The sequence below is a fragment of the Rissa tridactyla genome, chromosome 4 (genome assembly GCF_028500815.1).
Source record: "Rissa tridactyla isolate bRisTri1 chromosome 4, bRisTri1.patW.cur.20221130, whole genome shotgun sequence".
Taxonomy (NCBI): Eukaryota; Metazoa; Chordata; class Aves; order Charadriiformes; family Laridae; genus Rissa; species Rissa tridactyla.
This window is the reverse complement of record NC_071469.1, coordinates 87,663,480-87,682,289: the sequence shown is the minus strand read 5'-3', so window position 1 is coordinate 87,682,289 and position 18,810 is coordinate 87,663,480. Positions and strand designations below refer to the sequence as shown.

General features: G+C 37.6%; 1 protein-coding gene across 5 annotated transcripts in view; it reads right to left on the bottom strand.

Moving 5' to 3' along the window:
- The window catches only part of WWOX (WW domain containing oxidoreductase), a 531,552-nt gene that overhangs the window by 394,770 nt on the left and 117,972 nt on the right, over positions 1 to 18,810 (bottom strand). For all 5 annotated transcript variants that reach the window (XM_054197832.1, XM_054197834.1, XM_054197833.1 and 2 more), the window contains exons 7-8: positions 6,030 to 6,215; positions 2,136 to 2,400 (exon numbers count right to left, since the gene is read on the bottom strand). In XM_054197832.1, the coding sequence (XP_054053807.1) occupies positions 2,136 to 2,400; positions 6,030 to 6,215 (451 nt within the window). The remainder of the gene's footprint in view (positions 1 to 2,135; positions 2,401 to 6,029; positions 6,216 to 18,810) is intronic.

Sequence of the window (18,810 nt, the reverse complement as noted above, 5' to 3'; positions counted from 1 at the left end):
AAACTCTTACACTGATGATGTTGAGAATTTCAGCTCAGCTCATCTGTATACCCAGGACGGGGCACTTTTCTAGTTTTACTGTCAATCAAAACATTGGTAAGGTTCAGGGGAACATAACAATTCATATCAGAATATGAGTTATAAAACTGATGCTTACCCTCAACCCATACCCTCCATCATAACATTCAAATAACCTCAGTGAAATACACACAAACATGAAGGACTCAGTGAAGTGATTTGGCTTGGACTAGAGTGCACTGCTATTCAGCGCTGATATTTTTTTAACTATATTTTGTATTCTCTTTTATGTACCACCCATAAATAAATAGATCCTATTAAAAAAATGTATCAATTGTTTTAAAGAATTCAAAATGAACGTCAGTGTTTTATTTAGTTCCTTCCTTAGAGGATGAGATTATCTGAGCAACCAACACAAAAGGTTCCTTTGTGAAAATATGTCAGAGCAAATAAAACTAACAATTCATAAAAGTTCCACAGACTGGATCCTTTTCATGGGACATTGATAACATTCATTTATCTATTCTCAGGAGAACTTCAAGAATTTGTTTTACAAACTATCCCTAACACAGCAGAGACATGGTTTTAAAGGTCCTGGTCAAAAAACACGCTGTTGAAAGATACTATTACTTGTCCCAAGGTGCCAGAATGCTCGCTTACCAATCTCATGGACATGAATAGGTTTTGCATATGTACAGGCTGCAAACTGCAGGCAGAGGTTAGAGGTGTGAAGACTCTCCCGACTTACACGTTGTTAGTGCACCACACTACAGTGCTTGTATTTTTCCTCCACAGGTCTTACTGAAGATCCAGTATTGTTCTTTTTCAGACATGTAAGCAGAAGCTTAAACACTGTAAGATGTGTTTTCCACTTACATTAGCCCAATATAAATTAAGATTAATTTCATTATCTCAATGATAATTAAATGTACAAGCAAATGGTTTTTTGCAGGTATCCATACAAGTTCCACCACCAATTTGCTCAGCTACTATAGGTTATATGGTAGATTAAGCTACTTAAGGATGGATCCCTCTGACTCCACAATTCCTTCTCTGCTCTTTTTCAAAGCAAATGAATTAATTTGGTCTGTATCGCCAGCTCAGGGAGACACTAAGTTACGTTACACCACAACCACTCTTGTCAGTTGTGAAGTCTTCTGTAAAAGGGGCCTGGTTTGGGCATTAACAAATTGCCATGGCTAGGTAAATTCTGCGGGGGTATGAGTCTTTTAATTTCCCTGATTCATAGCTGCAAACATTCTAGGGAGACACCCTCTCCCCACTCCATTTTTGGGAATACCATTCTTTGTCAGTGAATAGGGACGAGGAACAGTCAATAAGGTAAAAGGAATCCAGTTCTCAATGAAGTAAAAGTCATCCTCTGCCTAAAAAAGACTTCAGACTCCTTATAAATAACCTGGGTCAGAGGTTCAAGGGATAAAAGTAACCCCTCCAAGCACTGGAGATGCTGCAAATTCTTACATAATGAAATCTCATAATGTTGGCCATGAAAGAACTTTGCAGCCTTTCATTATGTCATGGTCCTAGACCAAAGTCCAATGGAGACAAAGGGAAAACACCCATTGCCTTCAGTGCTTTGTGAGAATCGAGAAAATTGTTGGGTTGTTGCTTTTTTTAAAATATGAATGAAGGTGCTTTTACCACTGAAAGCACTTTCCCTCAGCCATTAATAATGTCTAGTATCTTTTCTAACTAGGGCATCTGTTTACATAAAAAATGCAGTCAAGCATATTCCACTTAAAAACCAAAGCAATTTTTTGATGTGTTACATATCCTGAGCACAGAAATAACTCTAACCTATCCCACACCTAAGATGTACAACTACCTAAACCACAGTGAAAATCATATCTGCAAACAAGGAAGTCACGCACTCCATCCAACAAGGTACCTTTACTGAAGACTGACAAAGTTAATCTAAAATGGTTGAAGAATCCTCTTCTACAGCGCTATCTTGGCACGATGTTTGTCATTAAAATCAGGGTTGTAGTTATAAAAGGCAATAGGTCAAAGCAGATACATACATCTGGATTTTTATAACTTTACTCCGCTGATTTGAAAAATGAAGATGTGTGAAATAGTGCAAGTCATTCACTTACCATGGATTTGGTGAAAGGTCGAGCCAAGGTAAACAGCAGGGTATACACCCACCAGTTACGATGAATGGAGGAGTACATCATATTTCCAGGATGGACTGAATTAGACGTCACCCCATGGGGAGAAAGGCGTCGGTTCAGCTCGTTGGAGAACAATATATTGCAAAGCTTGGAACGATTGTAGGCCAACATAGCCCAATACTCCTTCTTAGATGGAGAAAGCAGGCTGAAATCGAGTTTTCCAGAGGAGTCTTTAATTTCTGTAAATCTAAAAAACAGTAAATATGCCTTAGATACCCCAGAGTTAATTTTGCTCTAAGAACAACATAAAATGTAGACAACAGAGTAGAACTTGGCCAGAACCAACATAAAACAATGGCTTATTTAGCAGTTGAAAGCATCTACTGGAAATTGCCTGAGATTCAAGAAATAGTCCCAGATAATATGGCAGTAAAATTATTGAATAATTAGCAAAAGCAAATGATAAATAAAAACAAGTCAAAAAGGCTTTAATGATTTAAAGGCATTGTATGTAACCTACAAATAACTTTATTTTAAAACCAAAAAAAGACTTTGCCACATAGATCCATGAAAGCACAATCAACTTGGAGGAAATAATGTAGGATAAAATAACTCTGCATTAGCAGCAGAGAAAAACAACATCCTTTCATTTCCCCATCTTTCCTTCCCCTGATTATTTCATCCAGTGTTCACATACTGCACACTTTCATTTAAGTGTTCAAGTAACTATGGATGAATCTCAGTGCCTCTTAGACTCTTTTTCAGATTAAAAATTGATGAATATAAAGGGGTTATAACCTTGGTAACTTGCCATCAATAGTCTTATATGTTTAAAAGATAAATGTAAACAAAGCCAAAATGAGTTCTGGCAGAGTATAATGTTTTTAAGTATACCCATGGCATGGCTGAACACAAATCAAAGTAACTAGTTGATGTTTTTTAATTGGGTCTGACAGAGTCATTAAACACCAGCTGTTTGTTTCTTTCCTTTTTTTTTAATAACAAAGTAGTGAATGTTCTAAAGACATTAAAATGAAGAAAAGGAAGTTTCCATATAGCGTTTTTCCCCCCAGTTCTTACAATTTGATTTATCAATTTTTGGGTGTATCTTAATATTAGAAAATAATACTACATTTAGTTACAGATCTATGTTTCATTCAGAAGAGCTACTAAAAATAAAAAAGATTTAGCAAGCTCTTTTTAATACTCAGAGTTTTCAGAATCAGCTGGGGAGAACAGGGATAAACATAATTACAGTACACACTAGAAAAATGTTTTAAAATATCTTTACTAATTTTGCATCTCATGCCCAGAAATGAAGAGATCAGCTGGAATTTCTACATTCATTCTGCGAGCAGAATTATAATACACTCAGAGAAAAGCAACTACAGTATTTGAACTCAAGAGGAATCCAGGATGTTCTGTATCTTGCAGAATTAGCCCTTCAATTTCAACAACAAAATTCCTCTTTCATAATTTTTTGTTAGATAAAATACATTTCTGAAATTAACAGGACTATTCTGGGAGGAATTTCCTATATTCATTCCTCAAGTAATCATTTATGACACCAAAAATAATCTATAAATAAAATACTTTGTCTATACTGTATAACGGAAACACGGTGGCATATTTTGATTCCAGACCTGCAAGTGTGCTTATGTGAGTCAATCTTACTTATGTCGGCAATCTCATTGAATTCAGTAGGATAAGGGCTGTACAATCAAATTAACAACACAGAAATAAAGACAGAAGGAAAGTCAATCTACTTATTATTCTGATTTTAATATGATGTGCTTAAAGTACCCAACAGCTTAATTTAAACAGAATTCATTTGTGCTGAATCCGGAGAAATAACTAGAAATGAACGAAGAACCAGAGAGGCAAATAAATATTGTGCCTTGGAGCAGTTTAGTATAATATTTTCTGCAAACATGGGACTTTATTTTTCCCGTAACAGGGGGTCTTGACTCCAGCGAAAAGATCCAGCCGAGGTTTATGGAAGTAATTAGATACCAACACTTCTGTTTTACAACATACTTTAAGGCTCAGAGTTCTCAAGTAGGTCAGAAAGTTCTACTACCCAATAATATCCAATGCATAAACTAACTCCTTACATCAACTTCTTGCCATTAAACAGACTGGGGGGAAAAAGCACGGTTATTTACAATGATCAGTTTAAGTGTTAAGATTTGCCATAATACATGAATTGGACCCCTTAGAAAAAAAGAAATTTACTAGTTGTGTTTATTATTTTATTCAAACATAGACGGTTGTTACTTATTTCTTGATGGGCTTCTATAAACCTTGGCTGATCTTACTGAGTTAGCAATGAGCACTTTAAAAAACATTTTCTAAAACGCGGATAAAGATGTCCAGAGATGTGAGCTCTAGTTACACGGAGGACTTAATACAGTGAAAAACAAAGATGTCATTTAAAATACTATCAGAGATACAAACTTACAAAGGGGAACAAGCAGCTGACAATTCAACATAATCTCCCATTAAATAACAGCTCATTTATACGTATCCCATTGTGCCCTCCACATCTGGCAAGTGATTGGAGTTGGCAGATTTATTTCTAGAGCTATCTTGCCTGCCCTGCAGTAGCCTCCCTCGCTCCTAACAGGACTCTGCTACTTGCTTTCACAAACCTGGTGTGATTTGCAAAGATAAGGATGTCCAGATTTTGTTACCACCTAATTACTAGACATTTCATGTCTTTTAACACTGGGGAGGATTATTACTGGCATTTTCTATTGCTTCCTTTCATTTCAGCCATCATAAATTTAAAATGGTAAAAGTAAATCTATCTGCAGTGTGTCATTTATACCATAAGCCCCTGTGTTTGGAAGTGATAAAGGTTTCAGCCTGACCCTTGGCTGGTCTCTCTCTACCAGGTCCCTGGGGTTACATTTTATGGAAACATGATTAAAAAAATAAGCTTCATTCTGGGTCACTAAAACATTTCAGAAATATGAAGGCAGAAAAAAAAAAAAAAGCACTCACACATTCTTGCCTTTGGTTTGCTAGAGCTGTTACACATGAACAAAAGTGAAATAGAAATCAACAGTAACGTTTAAAGCTGGACATTATAGGTCTAATCCTGCAGTCCCTGAACTAAATCAGAAGGCAGTAAGTGGTTTCAGAATTAGGGCATACATTTTGCACAAGGAACTTTATTTAAATCAAATCCATCTTTTCAGTTATTAACACAAACACTACAAGCATGTCTGAAATAAGGCAAACCTCATCAACGTCTTTTTTGCCAACTGTACTTCTCCTGGCAGTAGAAAAGACGATCATCTAACATTTTAATTAAAAAATTCACCAAAAGAGGCATGGCCAGATTTCTAATATGTATTAACTACACTACTTCCCATTTTACAATTATACAGCTAATGTCTGCATTGAATTCCCTAATTTCTCATTATAAAACAATTGGATTTCATCTAGCAGTTTTTAATTGCATTGTTTCTCCTGCTAAAATAACTGCACATTCCTCTTGGTAAGATGTTGAAGTTGTTGAATGACAAATCAATATAGGTCATGCCATTCAGATTTAATCAATTATTATTCCATCTCCTCACAAAATCAATGAGTGGTCTGAAATGCGGCGAAAATCTGCATTCATACAAAGAATGATCAAAAAATACCTACATACCGTTATAAAACTAGAACACACTTTATCCAGCAACAGAGCCAAAGCCAGTAACATCCACAGGCATTAGTAATGCTTCTATTTTTAAAGAGATTATTCAAACGCAAACACTTTAGAGCAAGGCCTTTCATTTTCAGAAACTTCTGCAGTTCTGCCATTACTGTTTTAGGGTCTGAGGATTAAAGGCTTCACCTAGATCAAAGGTAACATTCACCAACCTGTGTGACTCGGAGGACACCACCACAACTCTAGCAGGAGACGACCGGCGTAAAACATCTTCCAGAAGCTGGACAAGATAGAAATGTCCCAGGTGGTTCACCTGGAAGGTAGACTCCAGGCCGTCCTCCGTCAGGCGCCAGGGAGCACCGAACACGGCCGCGTTGCAGATCAGGATGTGAAGCGGCCTGAATAATCAGAAGGGTTGAATAAAACCCAGTCAGGAAAAAGAAATCTCCATGAAATACACGTAATTACATTCCTGCGTGAAGGGGGCCAAGGCGTGTAGCGTGGAGGCCTCGGCAGCGGTGCGGCTGCAGGCTGGTTTCTGTGAGGAGCTGCCGGTTCCCGCCAGTTCCGCAGCGGGCCCACCATAGGCCCAGCCCCTCAGCATATGAAAGGAAAGGCAAAAGGCCACAGAGCAGAGAGGAGTGAGGGGGAAGAGGCGTAAAACAGCAGGGTGAGAGGAGGAGGGGTGATTCTCCTGCCGCCCCACGCTGGGGCAGGTGCCTCCTGAAAGGCCTGTGGGGAGGACCCTGTGCTGCAGCGGGGGAAAAGCCTGAGGAGGAGGAAGGAGCAGCCGAGAGGAGCCTTTGTGTTCTGACCACGACTCCCCGTCCTCCTGCACCATGCAGGGCCAGGGAGGTACAAGAGGTGGGATGAAGAAGTGAAGGTGAGCCTGGGGAAAGGGCCGGGGAGCGAAAAGGGAGAAGAAGGTGGCATTTCAGTTTTTGTTTTAATTTTTCACTGTCCAAATCTTCTTTAATAAATTAGCCCATCTCAAGATGCCTATCTGAGCAAGACCACACAGCTTTCCCACTTTCTTCAAAAATACCCAGTAGAATGGCAACACTTTGCATCTTGAGAACGAACAGAACCATAGCAAACTCCTGAACGTTCACAGCAACAGTGGTCAGGGGATGGATGGCTGACATGCGTGGGCAGGTCACCAGAAATACCGCAACACTAGCAATGTTCTCCCAGTTGCTCATCAGGAAACAGTCTCCTTCTGGAGCACTTAGAAAAGAAACTTTTCCTAGGGGAGGAACACCTCCCATCACTTTCTTATGTGGGGAACACATCTATTCATGACATCTGCACAGTTGGTAGGGGAAAAGTGATTAAGAAATAAAGGCACAACACAAGGTGTACGCCCACGTGTTTTATACTTCTGCAGCTTGTGAAGTATACTGCTAAAAAAATACAAGTTGATAAAGACTGAATTGGAAAATAAAAATATCCTCCAGAAGCTGTAATCTTTGGTGGAAAACTGTACACAATACATGAGAGACAGAATCCTTCTTTACTGAGCTCAGCTAACCCAGTTTAAATAGAGATGCCATTATGAAGGAACTTGAAATGAGGCATTCCTAATTTGCTTTGCAAAGGGTAAGATTCTACCAAACTAAGCTAGAAAAGAACCTAGACTGTCACATACCTCTCTCATTCAAAAATCAGGTTAAAAATCCTTGCCCTCTGTTCTTTTCAAGTACTTCCTCACAGCCCTACACACAAAAGATGACAGAAGACCCAGAGTCAGATCATTTTCCTGCGTGGTTGAAGGACACAGAGACTGCAACTCTGAGCATCTGCAAAAGGCATTCTGGAGAAGAATGTGAAATGTAAAGCCCCAGGTTTTCAAACAAACCTTAGTAATTAGAGTCCTTCAGGCATGTTTGAAAACCCCAGATTTTGATAGCCCAATTTTCAAAAAAACATTTCTAGGTGAATCAAATGCACCTTAGCTGAATATTGAGAGAGCTGCATAAGCATCAACATAAACAGTAGGCTGTATTTCCTTATTAAAATAAATTGCAACTTCAAGCCTGCTGGGAAGTTACCAAGTAGTCTGCTTTAATAAGAAGTTAACAATCTAATATCTGTACCTGTGCCAACTTTGAAAATTTTAACAAAAAGCTTCAGAAGCAGCATGAAACACCTGTATACTTTGGGAAGCTCATTTTCTGAAGTGCTGAATTTCTGATTTGTTTTTTGGTCAGTGACACTTAGACGCAGAACATCTTCACATACATACTGCAGTCGCAAAACAAACCGAGATAAAGGGGGATTGTCCTTTTAAAGGCAAGGTCCTCTCTTGCTGTTCAAACCAACTTGTGAAAAAAGGCAGTTCTTTTTTTCATCTTTGCAGCCTCACTCAACACAGCACAACCAAGCTATTTACTAAGATATGTGGGATCATATTTTTTGAAAGGTACCTGACTTTTCAAGGCATATTTTATTAAAATGTTTGAAACTCAAATTCATTTTGCCTGTTCGAGATGCACCTGCCAAGAGGAAAACAAAGCCCCATGAAGGTTGAGAGTGCATGTGTGGAAATTTTGAATGATTCGTCATCTCTTCTGAAAGTTTATTAAAAGCTCTAGCAAGAATTAATTTACAGATTTGTATATCTGCTGGGAAAAAGGAATAAGTTTCTTCAGCACAGATGCAATTTTTGGTATAAGAGCCAAGTATGAGAACTGAAGTACAGAAGTACAGCAGTAATACAAAATAATACCATTGCCGTTCCCTACAAAAGCAAATATGGCACTTTTAAAAAGATCGTAATTCTATTTGATAATTGTCATATATACTGTGAAGTAACAGACCACAGTAAGACAGAAAGTATGCCTGTATGAATCAAAACTATATTCCACCTATCCAAATTGTAGTATCCTTCATTAATACTAATTGCACAATAACTACCAGAGGCAAAATATGCACTATATACCTAAATCTGTCAGCTCAATTAATTAAAAAGATTATTCTAGAATTATAAAACTGTAAAATGTAGTCAGTTTTAAATTGTCATGGAAATTAGTTGGGTTTTATAAAAGAAATAAAATTATGCTTTGGTCCTTTTAATGAGATTTGCACTTTTAAAACAACATTTTGTTCTAATATTTTAAAGTAAAAGTAATTAAAATTAAAGAGACCATAAAAAGTATTTACAATATTCTATTACAAAAATCTGTGAAGAAATATAAAACTAAATACAGAGACATTGTAAACTAATATAATACTGAAAAGGCAATATCAGATTCCCTTTTAGAATTCCTTTACTTTTAATTAGCACTAATGGCTTTAAATGGTTAAAAATGGATTTCTTTATCAAAAGAAATCTAACGGGTTGTATCAATAGATACTGCTGTTGTGCTTCACTTCAGCTCAGAAAGAACCACCTCTTGGATTTGGATCCATGTCCATTAAGCTATCCCTGTCTCTCGTCAGACTGCTAACAGAGGTCCAATTACTGAAAATTGTCATCTAAGTTTTTGTGACCTGGACATTTACACACCAGGAAATGAATGAGATTACCTATGTAACAGCCACCATATAGTTATGAATTTCAGCCACAGAAGACAGATTCTAATCTCAACGGTGCAGAGCTCTGTATCACTGAACGTATCATTATGCAGGAACAAAATTTTTAAGATACATGACAATTCACACCACACATCTGGCACCACACAGATTTGCTTTATGTCAGGAGTATTTTTAAGTGATAGCAGAACTATGACCTTGATTTCACAAGTTCATTAAAAACATTCCTGCGAACTACATTAGGCTTCCTCCTGAGCCAAAGGAAAAAAAAAATAATCCCCGCTCGGTTTAAAATAGTTTGTAATTCTACATCAAAGGCACAGCTAAGGCCAACAAAAAATGTCAGCAGCAAAGGAAAATTTTCTTTAGTGTTTACTCCTGGTACCAACATTACCAAGCTGCTCCCTCTAACCATGACGCCTATTTGATATTTCTGGAAACACTGTACAGTTAAAACCTTGCAGAGTGTTTTGAAAATTTACCCCTATGTCTCCTTAAAACGTCTTCAGTCAGTGACTTACATCACACCAAGTGAGCTAACATGGTCTACCATTACAATTTAAGTACGCACTGGGACTTGAACATGAGCTGCTCCATCATAGCAGGTAGTCACTGTTTCTTATCCTTCACAGCGTGACTGAGACTCAAGAATACACTGCTGCAACTGTGAGCTATGCAGCAATTCTAGAAGACTCTCACCATGCTGGTAAGTGTAGCTACAATTTAGTGAAAGATAAAAAGCATGTAGAGTTAAGAAGGATATTCTTAATTATGAATATCTCAGATGAAAACCATGTAATATCTTGTGCACTTCACAAGTCTGTGATAACTAACCCTTGCACTGGGCAAGTCATTCAGATCTTACATGCAGTGCTCAGTTCACCAGTAGAAGCAACAAAGCAGTGCAACCGCTCTGCACTATTTGAAAATACAGTAAGTGAATACATTAGAGAGATACAGAAATTAAGTTGTTGCTATAAATCAGTTAGTTGTGAAATTTAATAATCAATTTGTTAGCACCTGATGTAAAACTATGATCTGTCAGCAGCCTCCCAAGCTGGCTGTGTGCAGCAGTAGATATTTCCAAGGGAATTAATTACTGATGATTTGCAAAGGTAAGAATAATATTTTTCAACAAATGTAGCCTGTGCACTAGGAGGTTAAACAAACACCGCCAAAATGTCAACAGAGTTCTTGGCTTTGGTGTTCTCCCATTTCAAACGTAATGAAATAGTTAACCAGAAATTATGCAAAGGGAATACTTTCAAATCTTCCCATGAAGCAGAATGTCACACCATCTGGGGCACTTCTCAAGCGATTTGAAAAGTTCACACTGTTTGGAATTACACAGAAATTCAACAGAAAAGGCCTCGCCATATCCCCAAAGTCCCATAAGCAACTGTAGACCTATGTCACGGCCAGTAAAGAAGGCAGAGAGTTGTGACTTCTCTTCCATAAAGAAGCAAAGTCACAGCCCAGCAAACTTTTCCATCCCATAACTCTGAACACCCATGTTGCTTTCTCTCAAAGTTAGAAAATTGTACTTCCTTCTGTGAGGGAATGTCTATATTCACAAAGGAAATAACCAACACGCAGACTAAGTTTATGGCTCTCCAGAAAAAGAGTGAGTTAAACAACCACCTCCAGAAATCCCTCTTGGGTCTACAAGCAGCACTGATGGGAAACTGAGCAATGAGAAAAATCACTGAGTTGGACAGCAGCAGGAAATCTCAGGACCATGTATAATCTAACACCGACCCAAAAATATTTACCTGTTTGAAGAAAACAAAGAAACAAGAGCACTGCTTAACTCAATGAATTTTGGAAACAAGTACTTAATGTCTAATTTCCCTTTTTCTAAAAATATTGGCTGAAAAGTCAGCAAAAATACCGTCTATTGCCACCTGTCAGCTGACAGAATTGTGGATCCTTGTCAGACAAGCTTCATTTTAAGGCAAGCCACACAGGACTTAGAGCCCTGATGGATCACCTCCTGCTAGAGGCAAGGAAAATTCTCTCAAATTCATCCTACTGGATTTCTTTGCAGGATTTGACACTGTTGATCAGCAAATACTTCTGCCCCACTTCCAAGAGATTAATGGGAGTGGACTGAAACTGTTCTGCTTCTTCCTTCGTACCAAATACATGGAATTATAATGAGCAGCTGCCCTTATGTCTTCATAATATATCATCTGCATACTGCCATATAGGTCAACCATCTCTCAATCATTATTCATTACCTCTATAAAAGCTTGAGTATACAATTTCATAAAAGTTTGGAGAAGGAACAGAGGTCTCAACAGATTTGGAACTAAACAGAAAACATCCATTAGTCCTGGTTTTCCCTTTATTAGCTTTTCTTGCACGCATAGGGGGGGAAAATCCCAGCCAAAAAAACCTACATTATCTTACACCTCCGGAAATTAATAAGTTATCTTCCTTTGAAGAAAAATTCTGTCATTTTAGCTCTAGGGGGACAGAAGAGTTTGAGAGGCCTACTTTTCCTCTTAATAGAGTGCAGAAGCAATTTCAACTATTGTGAAAATTTTAAAGTTGAACTTCTGAAGAGAAATTCAGACCCAGTATTAAATAAAGATTTAAACATTTAACATTTTTGAACATTTAACATTAACACTTCAAACATTTGTAACGTTGCCCTCAAACTGACCTTAGTAAAACCTGCACTGCCCAAAGCACCTTCCCTCAAAAACAATCCAAGCTGGGATTTCTCCTTCCACTCTTGTAAGAGTTTCACAAAGACTACACACACACAAATAAAAGCAGGGATGAGGATGAATTTGTTGACATGATCTGTGTCCCACACTTGGGTAATTTAAACACTTCAAGTGTATAAATCTGAGAAATTGGGAACTTTGTAATCTACGTTTTCTTATTCGGTGTCATTACATCAGTAAATCACTTTCTTTTGATAACAAATTATTGCTTAAAAATGAAGGTCAAAATTAATATTCGTACTTGCTTTTCAACTTATAACTATGAGGCAAGAGGGAGGAGGAGGAAGAATTATATTTTACAAGCATGTGGCGTGTTTCGTCCTTCCCTTAGGTTCGTACCAGGGACTCTCTCACCTTTTGGGGGCCCATTACCCACGGCTCTGAATTCTCTTTTCTTATGATCTAACCCAAATTTCCCCTAACTGACAGGACACTGTGTGCTCAGGGTATTGACAGTAACAAGAGGTGTCAGTGCTGCACTTCCCTCACCTCAGTGCCTCCTCAGGACCACATTTCAAACCAAAATCCTTCCAAGAAACCATGTTTTCTTTTATCAAAGTGTTGCATCTTTGCTAGTCTGGGGACTCAAAATACCTCCATACCGTTTTGAAAGTTCTGGGGCCAGGTTGGGGTAGAAAAAGGATACAACAGGGCTCTGCAACTTAATTTCTATGCCCATTCAACCTTTCAGCATTTCTATTCTGCCTTCTCTTCCTTTTCTCAAGCCCTGGCACAATAAGAGAAGCACTTTGTTCCACTCCTTGCCATGCCTTGCAAAGATAGTTTGTTTCGGTTTAAATCTCCCTGATCCTTAGGAGACAGCAGCAATGAAAATATCCAGAATCTGGTAATTTTCATCCAGCAGCTCACCTAAGGACATCCGCTGCCTCAAAGTGGACACATACATCTTTTTCAAAATCCCAACAGTAAATCATTATTTACACATATACACAAGCAGGTACAAACAAGCAGAAGCCAGCTGTAAGGGAACATTCATTTTTGCAATAATCATGGAATGATTTGTTGTTTCTACGTGTACTTCTAAATATACAAATTTCATTTGTACACAGTAAGTACTTGTTAGAAAAAAGAAAGCTACAACTCACAAGGAAGGTCAATTACTACTTTTATTACATATTCGTGATATTTCCCATTGAAAACAGCTAACTCCTTGGAAAACGTTTTCAGGACCACGGTTGATCATTCAAACAATAAAACACTTCATGCATTTTGAACACTTCACTTGCCAATGACAACTCCTTCCTCTGTTTTGCCTAGAGATATATAGAGCTGTAGCAGAGTTCAGAAAGCCCCTAGCAGCTGCGTGCTGCCATTCAGACCTGAAAGATTCCATGTTGTGATAAAAATTAATGTACTTTGACATCCTCTGGGATTTTTGGTGCCTTGGGAACAGCTAATGAAGAAATACAACCTTTTCAGAGTATAACGCAAATTTTTGGATTCTAAGACACATGTGGTATATGCATGGCCTGTCTAATGTCAGCAGTAAGGCTTCCATACCCAAGTGCCATCAGATTCTGCCTTCATGTGTTTTAACTATAGAAAGCCTTTAACTAAATAGACTAAATGCATTTTAATGTATATGTAATTAAATAGCTACTCTTGCCTTATAGTTCAGAATATTTAGAAGACAACATCAATTAACACATAGATCTTCTTAAAATACATTAATGCTGCAAAATCCTTGTTTTATTTGCAACAGAATACATTTGAATCAGGCATATTAAGTCATACATATTTTACTTCCTTAGATACTTAAAATAGCCTTCACAGCTGGCGCAACTTGTGGAAATTTTTTAGGAAGACAGGGCCCCAAGACTTCACGAGCCACCTTAGACTCAGCTTAGACATAGGCATAGACACATGGCCCAAAATGGGAACCAGAACAACCATTGTGCTGAGCAGAAAGCCACTGGAGGGTTGTCACGGTTTCTTCATTAGGTTACAAGTGAAAAGAATGCAAAGTGTCCAAAGACAAGTGGCAAGTTTGCAAATTTTACACAGCACAGTTATAAAACTATGTAACAAACACCTAACAAAATCTTTCTGTTAGTAATATGTAAAAACACTCAATATTTTTGCAGATACAACTTTATATAAAGTTACAGTGAACCGTCAATCTTGTCTTTATTTTACAATGGACTTTTACTTTTTTAAAAAAATAACGTTCTGAGGCAGAAGATTATTTCCACGATATACCAGCTGAAATGAAAGGTGAACTAGAGAAAACGTCCTGATCTCTGCCTCTAGTAAAAGGGGGCAGGGGTTAAGCTTGAGAGAGTTTTAATTTAAAAAATACTTGGAAACAGTTTTTGGATCCACATGACTTGACACATTCTACCACAATGGGTAATTTTGTATGAGAGCTTAAAAACAGAAGAAAGAAGAAAAAGAAAAAAAAAGAAAGAAAGAAAGAAAAAAGAAAAATACATTTATGCAGAAAGCCAATCCCTAGGCTTTAATAAGGCACAGTACCACCACAAAGAGGGGAAAAAGAAGTTTCGCCCTAATATTATTATGTATGTTTCAAATGCAGTCAGCCTTTGATCTTATTTAAATTTAAGTTACATGCTGTCTGCAACAGTAACTTTTGAACTATGCATGTTTCAATACTTAATTCAATGTGGATATTTTTTGATATCTCAAAATGTACAATGTTGTCCAGAAGTCTGTGCCTCGGTGGCACTGTCAGAACTGCATTCTAAGTTGAGGAGACAAATATAATAGCTCAACTGTTACTAGTTTTAATGCACAAAAAAGTATTTCTATAAACGGCAAAGAGTTAACAGATTCATACAGTGTTAGAAAATACGTTCAAATTTTGAAAGACAATATGCAGTGGCAATGATCATCTCTGACAGAGATACATCTACTACAGAACCATTAAGCATACTGGCATAATGGCATCGCTAATAGTTCATTTAAATAACATACTCATTTTTTTCCGGATCTTTTAAGTTATGTATGCAACAACATGCTAAACAGATCCCATTTTTACATATGTATTTATATGTATGAATAAAATTTATCATACAATGTCTATGATTTAATTCTGATTAAACTGGAATTAAAAAACAACTTAACGCACCTGCAATATGTCAGTTATAATACAGGAAAATGCAGAAAACGTGTATTCTGGAGTGAATTTTCAGCAGGCTCTGAAATCTTAATTGCACCCGCAAGGTTTCAGAGCGCTTCTGCTTGCAGCATGAAAAATGAATGTACTCATGGAGTTTGAGGCCTCAGTTAAGAAGGCCAGCTGAAAATCTGGCCCTCTCCATTTTGGGTCTGGTTAGGGAAACAAGAAGAGACTAAAGTTCCAAATGGAGAATCATAATTCATAACCGCTGTCTTTTCCGTACTTCTATACACATCGTAAGTTAATAAACTGTTAGCATATGCCAATACTAACCACAAAAAATTCCTATTTTCAATTATAGAAAAGTAACTGGAGTGAAAATCTACATGTGGAAGTCCTCTATAATTGTGAATTCCTGATACCAATTCAGAAAATTCTAAGTAGTAGCTGCTGGCAAATGCTATTTTATATCTTTAAAGTAATTCAAGATTTTTCAGGATAATTTTTTTTTTCCCCCTCTAACACTGAGAACATTAAATTGATGTCTTACTGTTTGGCTGAAGAGAACTTTAATTCAAACCAAGCGGCACTATGCACCTCTCACTAAAGATGCACATAAAATTTCATCTGTAACTTTACTGCTCACTTCTGCCCGCTGACTGTTTCAATCACGGAAGGCATCTTATGCTAAGGATCAGGCAAATGCCATGATACTTTACTGCAAATATTGGCAACAGGTAGCTATTTGGAAATTTTACAACTGAAACATTAGTTCTGTCCCCCAATTAAAGTATGCGGGTTTTAGTCAAATATGTGATTGGGAAAGCTGGGAAAACTGGGAAATAGATACCAAAGTATCACATACAGAAATCGACACTCCTGCACAAATACCAAATCCTGCAGACCCTGAACTATCAAACACTGACTAAATTTAAATGCTACGTTGCATACAGTCACAGGAGGGCAGTCATTTTGTCTATAAAGTGGATTAATACCAACCATAATTCCTCACATTGTGCCCACTCAATGAAGAGGAGATTCAATTCAGTGTTTTTTAGTTCCAAAAGCCTAATATGAAAGATTGGCTGGTCTGCCTCTTCCAACTGCACAAAAATCAGCTCATGCCAAATCCATCTTAGCCCAGAACATTATTATAAACAGATCATTTATTTGATTTTCCATAACAGAGACATTCAATCAACTGCCTGAGCTGGAAACTAGCAGAGGGGAAAGACTAGATACAGATAAAAAAAGCAAATTGAACAAATCTAGCCATTTAGGTGCACTGAGACCTCTCTTCCTACTCTCACCCGAACCCTAGCGCTGTCTTCACATGGAAGGAAGGCGGTCATTCATTCCTGGCGAAAATATCCAGTGTGGAATGCTTCTCCAGACAAGAAGCCAGGAATGCTAAAAGATAGCCAGGAATCACAGTAAAAAAATAAAACTAAAAAATCACAGAAATAACAGCATTGTATTTCGAACTACAAGAAAGCCTAAAATTAGTCCACCGTTACTGTAGCATAATGAGCTGGCTTTCTCTAAAGAATTTGTTCTGTAAATCCTTCAGCCCTGTCTTTTACGAAATTAAACTTCCATTTTATTCATTAGCCACATTGTGTTCAGGCTGTGCTACAATGAAGTGAGAGGTAGATCAAACATTAAATAGAAATATTATTTTATTCTGTCTTCTCTCAAAGATGATCCAACTAAGTTATCGCGCTCAGCTTATTCTGCCCACAGAATTTTCGTAACTGTGAGAGCAAGAAAAACTGGAGAGCATTGTTCTGCTCAGAAGGAAAGTTCTTATTCTGCTGCGATCACAGAGCTGCAGGATCTAAAATAATCTGCAAAACTCTTCTCCCCCAAAGCTTTATTTGAAACCACATGGATAAAAAAGTCTCAGAAAGAGAAACAGCTGTATCAACTCAAAAGTACAGATAATGCAAACAAAAAAATTATTTTTTTCTGTAAGGATGAAGGACTTTCTAGAATATATTTATAGGAATACAGCATAATCTACCAGTGTTTATATACTCTGAGCCCAAATTTTATCTGTGGACAAGGCTGCAACACCCAACAAATCCAAACAGGGATAAAAAATTCCTATCAAATCTCAGAAGCATGATAACTAGAAGATGAATCATTTGATTTTCACTTTCAAACAAGGAAGCCTTCTTAGCTCTTAAGTACTACTCCAATTTATATTAAACGTTTCTTTTCAGAGTAACTCTCTCCTCCCGATCATTACTTATTTTTTTTCTCAATGCTTCCTGTGTTGCATCATTTTTTTCCTGGATGCAACCAGCCCCTGTTAAATTCCTGCTGAGCAGAGGATGACATTTCTTCATTCTTCATGTAGTTTCCACAATCTCTCAGATTCTCAAGCACATTCAAGAAGGCATTTTTTTTTCCTTTACAAGTTATTTGATTAAGGCAGGAGGTCCACAATCTCAGCAATTTTCCATCTGCTCCCTGCGGTCCCACCACCACCTTCCCCAGCTGCAACAGGTTTTGATGTTTTAACTCAACGAAATTTAGGGATCCTTTTTCTGGAGTAGTTCCATTTTAGTTTTCTCATCCAAGAAGAGATCTGTGAAACACAGGTCTTGAAGACTCTTTTGCAATAGCTATCAACCAGGGGCAAACAGGCTCTCAGGTGAGTCTACCCTTATATCTGCTGACAAAAAATAGTACCTAGAGCCATAAAGTGTCCCAGAAAAGCATAATTTCAGAAGACAAGCAAATCTATTTTCTATTTTATAAATCTTCCAATGTCACCAAGACCAACAGACTCTGTAGACTACCAAAGTGTCCCAGAAAGCAACAGTGAACTGGAGAAATTAAAAAGACAATAAAACTATCTGCACCCAGAAGTTTAAGATTTTCACCATTGAATACTAAAGGCCCCTTCACATAACATGTTGTGAGAAATAAAAATACAGATCTTTATTAAAATGTGTGTGTCCATACAAAATTTCTCCTTCACACTTTAAAATTATTGTAGTTTTTTTCCCAGGAACCAAGATCTGTACAGCTCAGAACTCAAATGATAGTTTTGTTGAGAAAAAGAAAAACTTTATTGTGAAGGAATTTGTAAGAAAGAATACTTTATACTCATAACGTATCCCCTACGCTCATTAGCAGGACTTACAGCTCCTTCATGGGATCTGGGCAGAGTGGATCACAGAATGCCTTCCCCTACAGGTGCACGAAATCAGAGATATCGAAGCCTGTTAAGAAAGTTAGGCTACCAGCTGACAGACTGGCCAAAGCATAAAGAACAAGACTCAGTCTGTCACTGCAGCCTGTAAGATTCCTGTCAATTGCTCATAAAGCTACTAATGCAAAGGAATCACTGATCTGACAAAAGCCTCTGGACACTACAGCAAAAGAAATAAATGAGGAGACAAAAGTAGTTAGTGTACATTAGGGCTGGAAAACACAGAGGGCTAGCACTGTAGTAATAAGATGTTACTGCCATGTAATTGCTTTTCTGACCGTATCCAGACATAGTTAAATCACAAAAAATCAGAGCCAGAAAGACCCAGTAGGTCTTCCAGTCCTTTCTCCTGCCAGCGCAAATGATTGTAAGGTAATTCTTCTGTATTTGTATCAGATAAA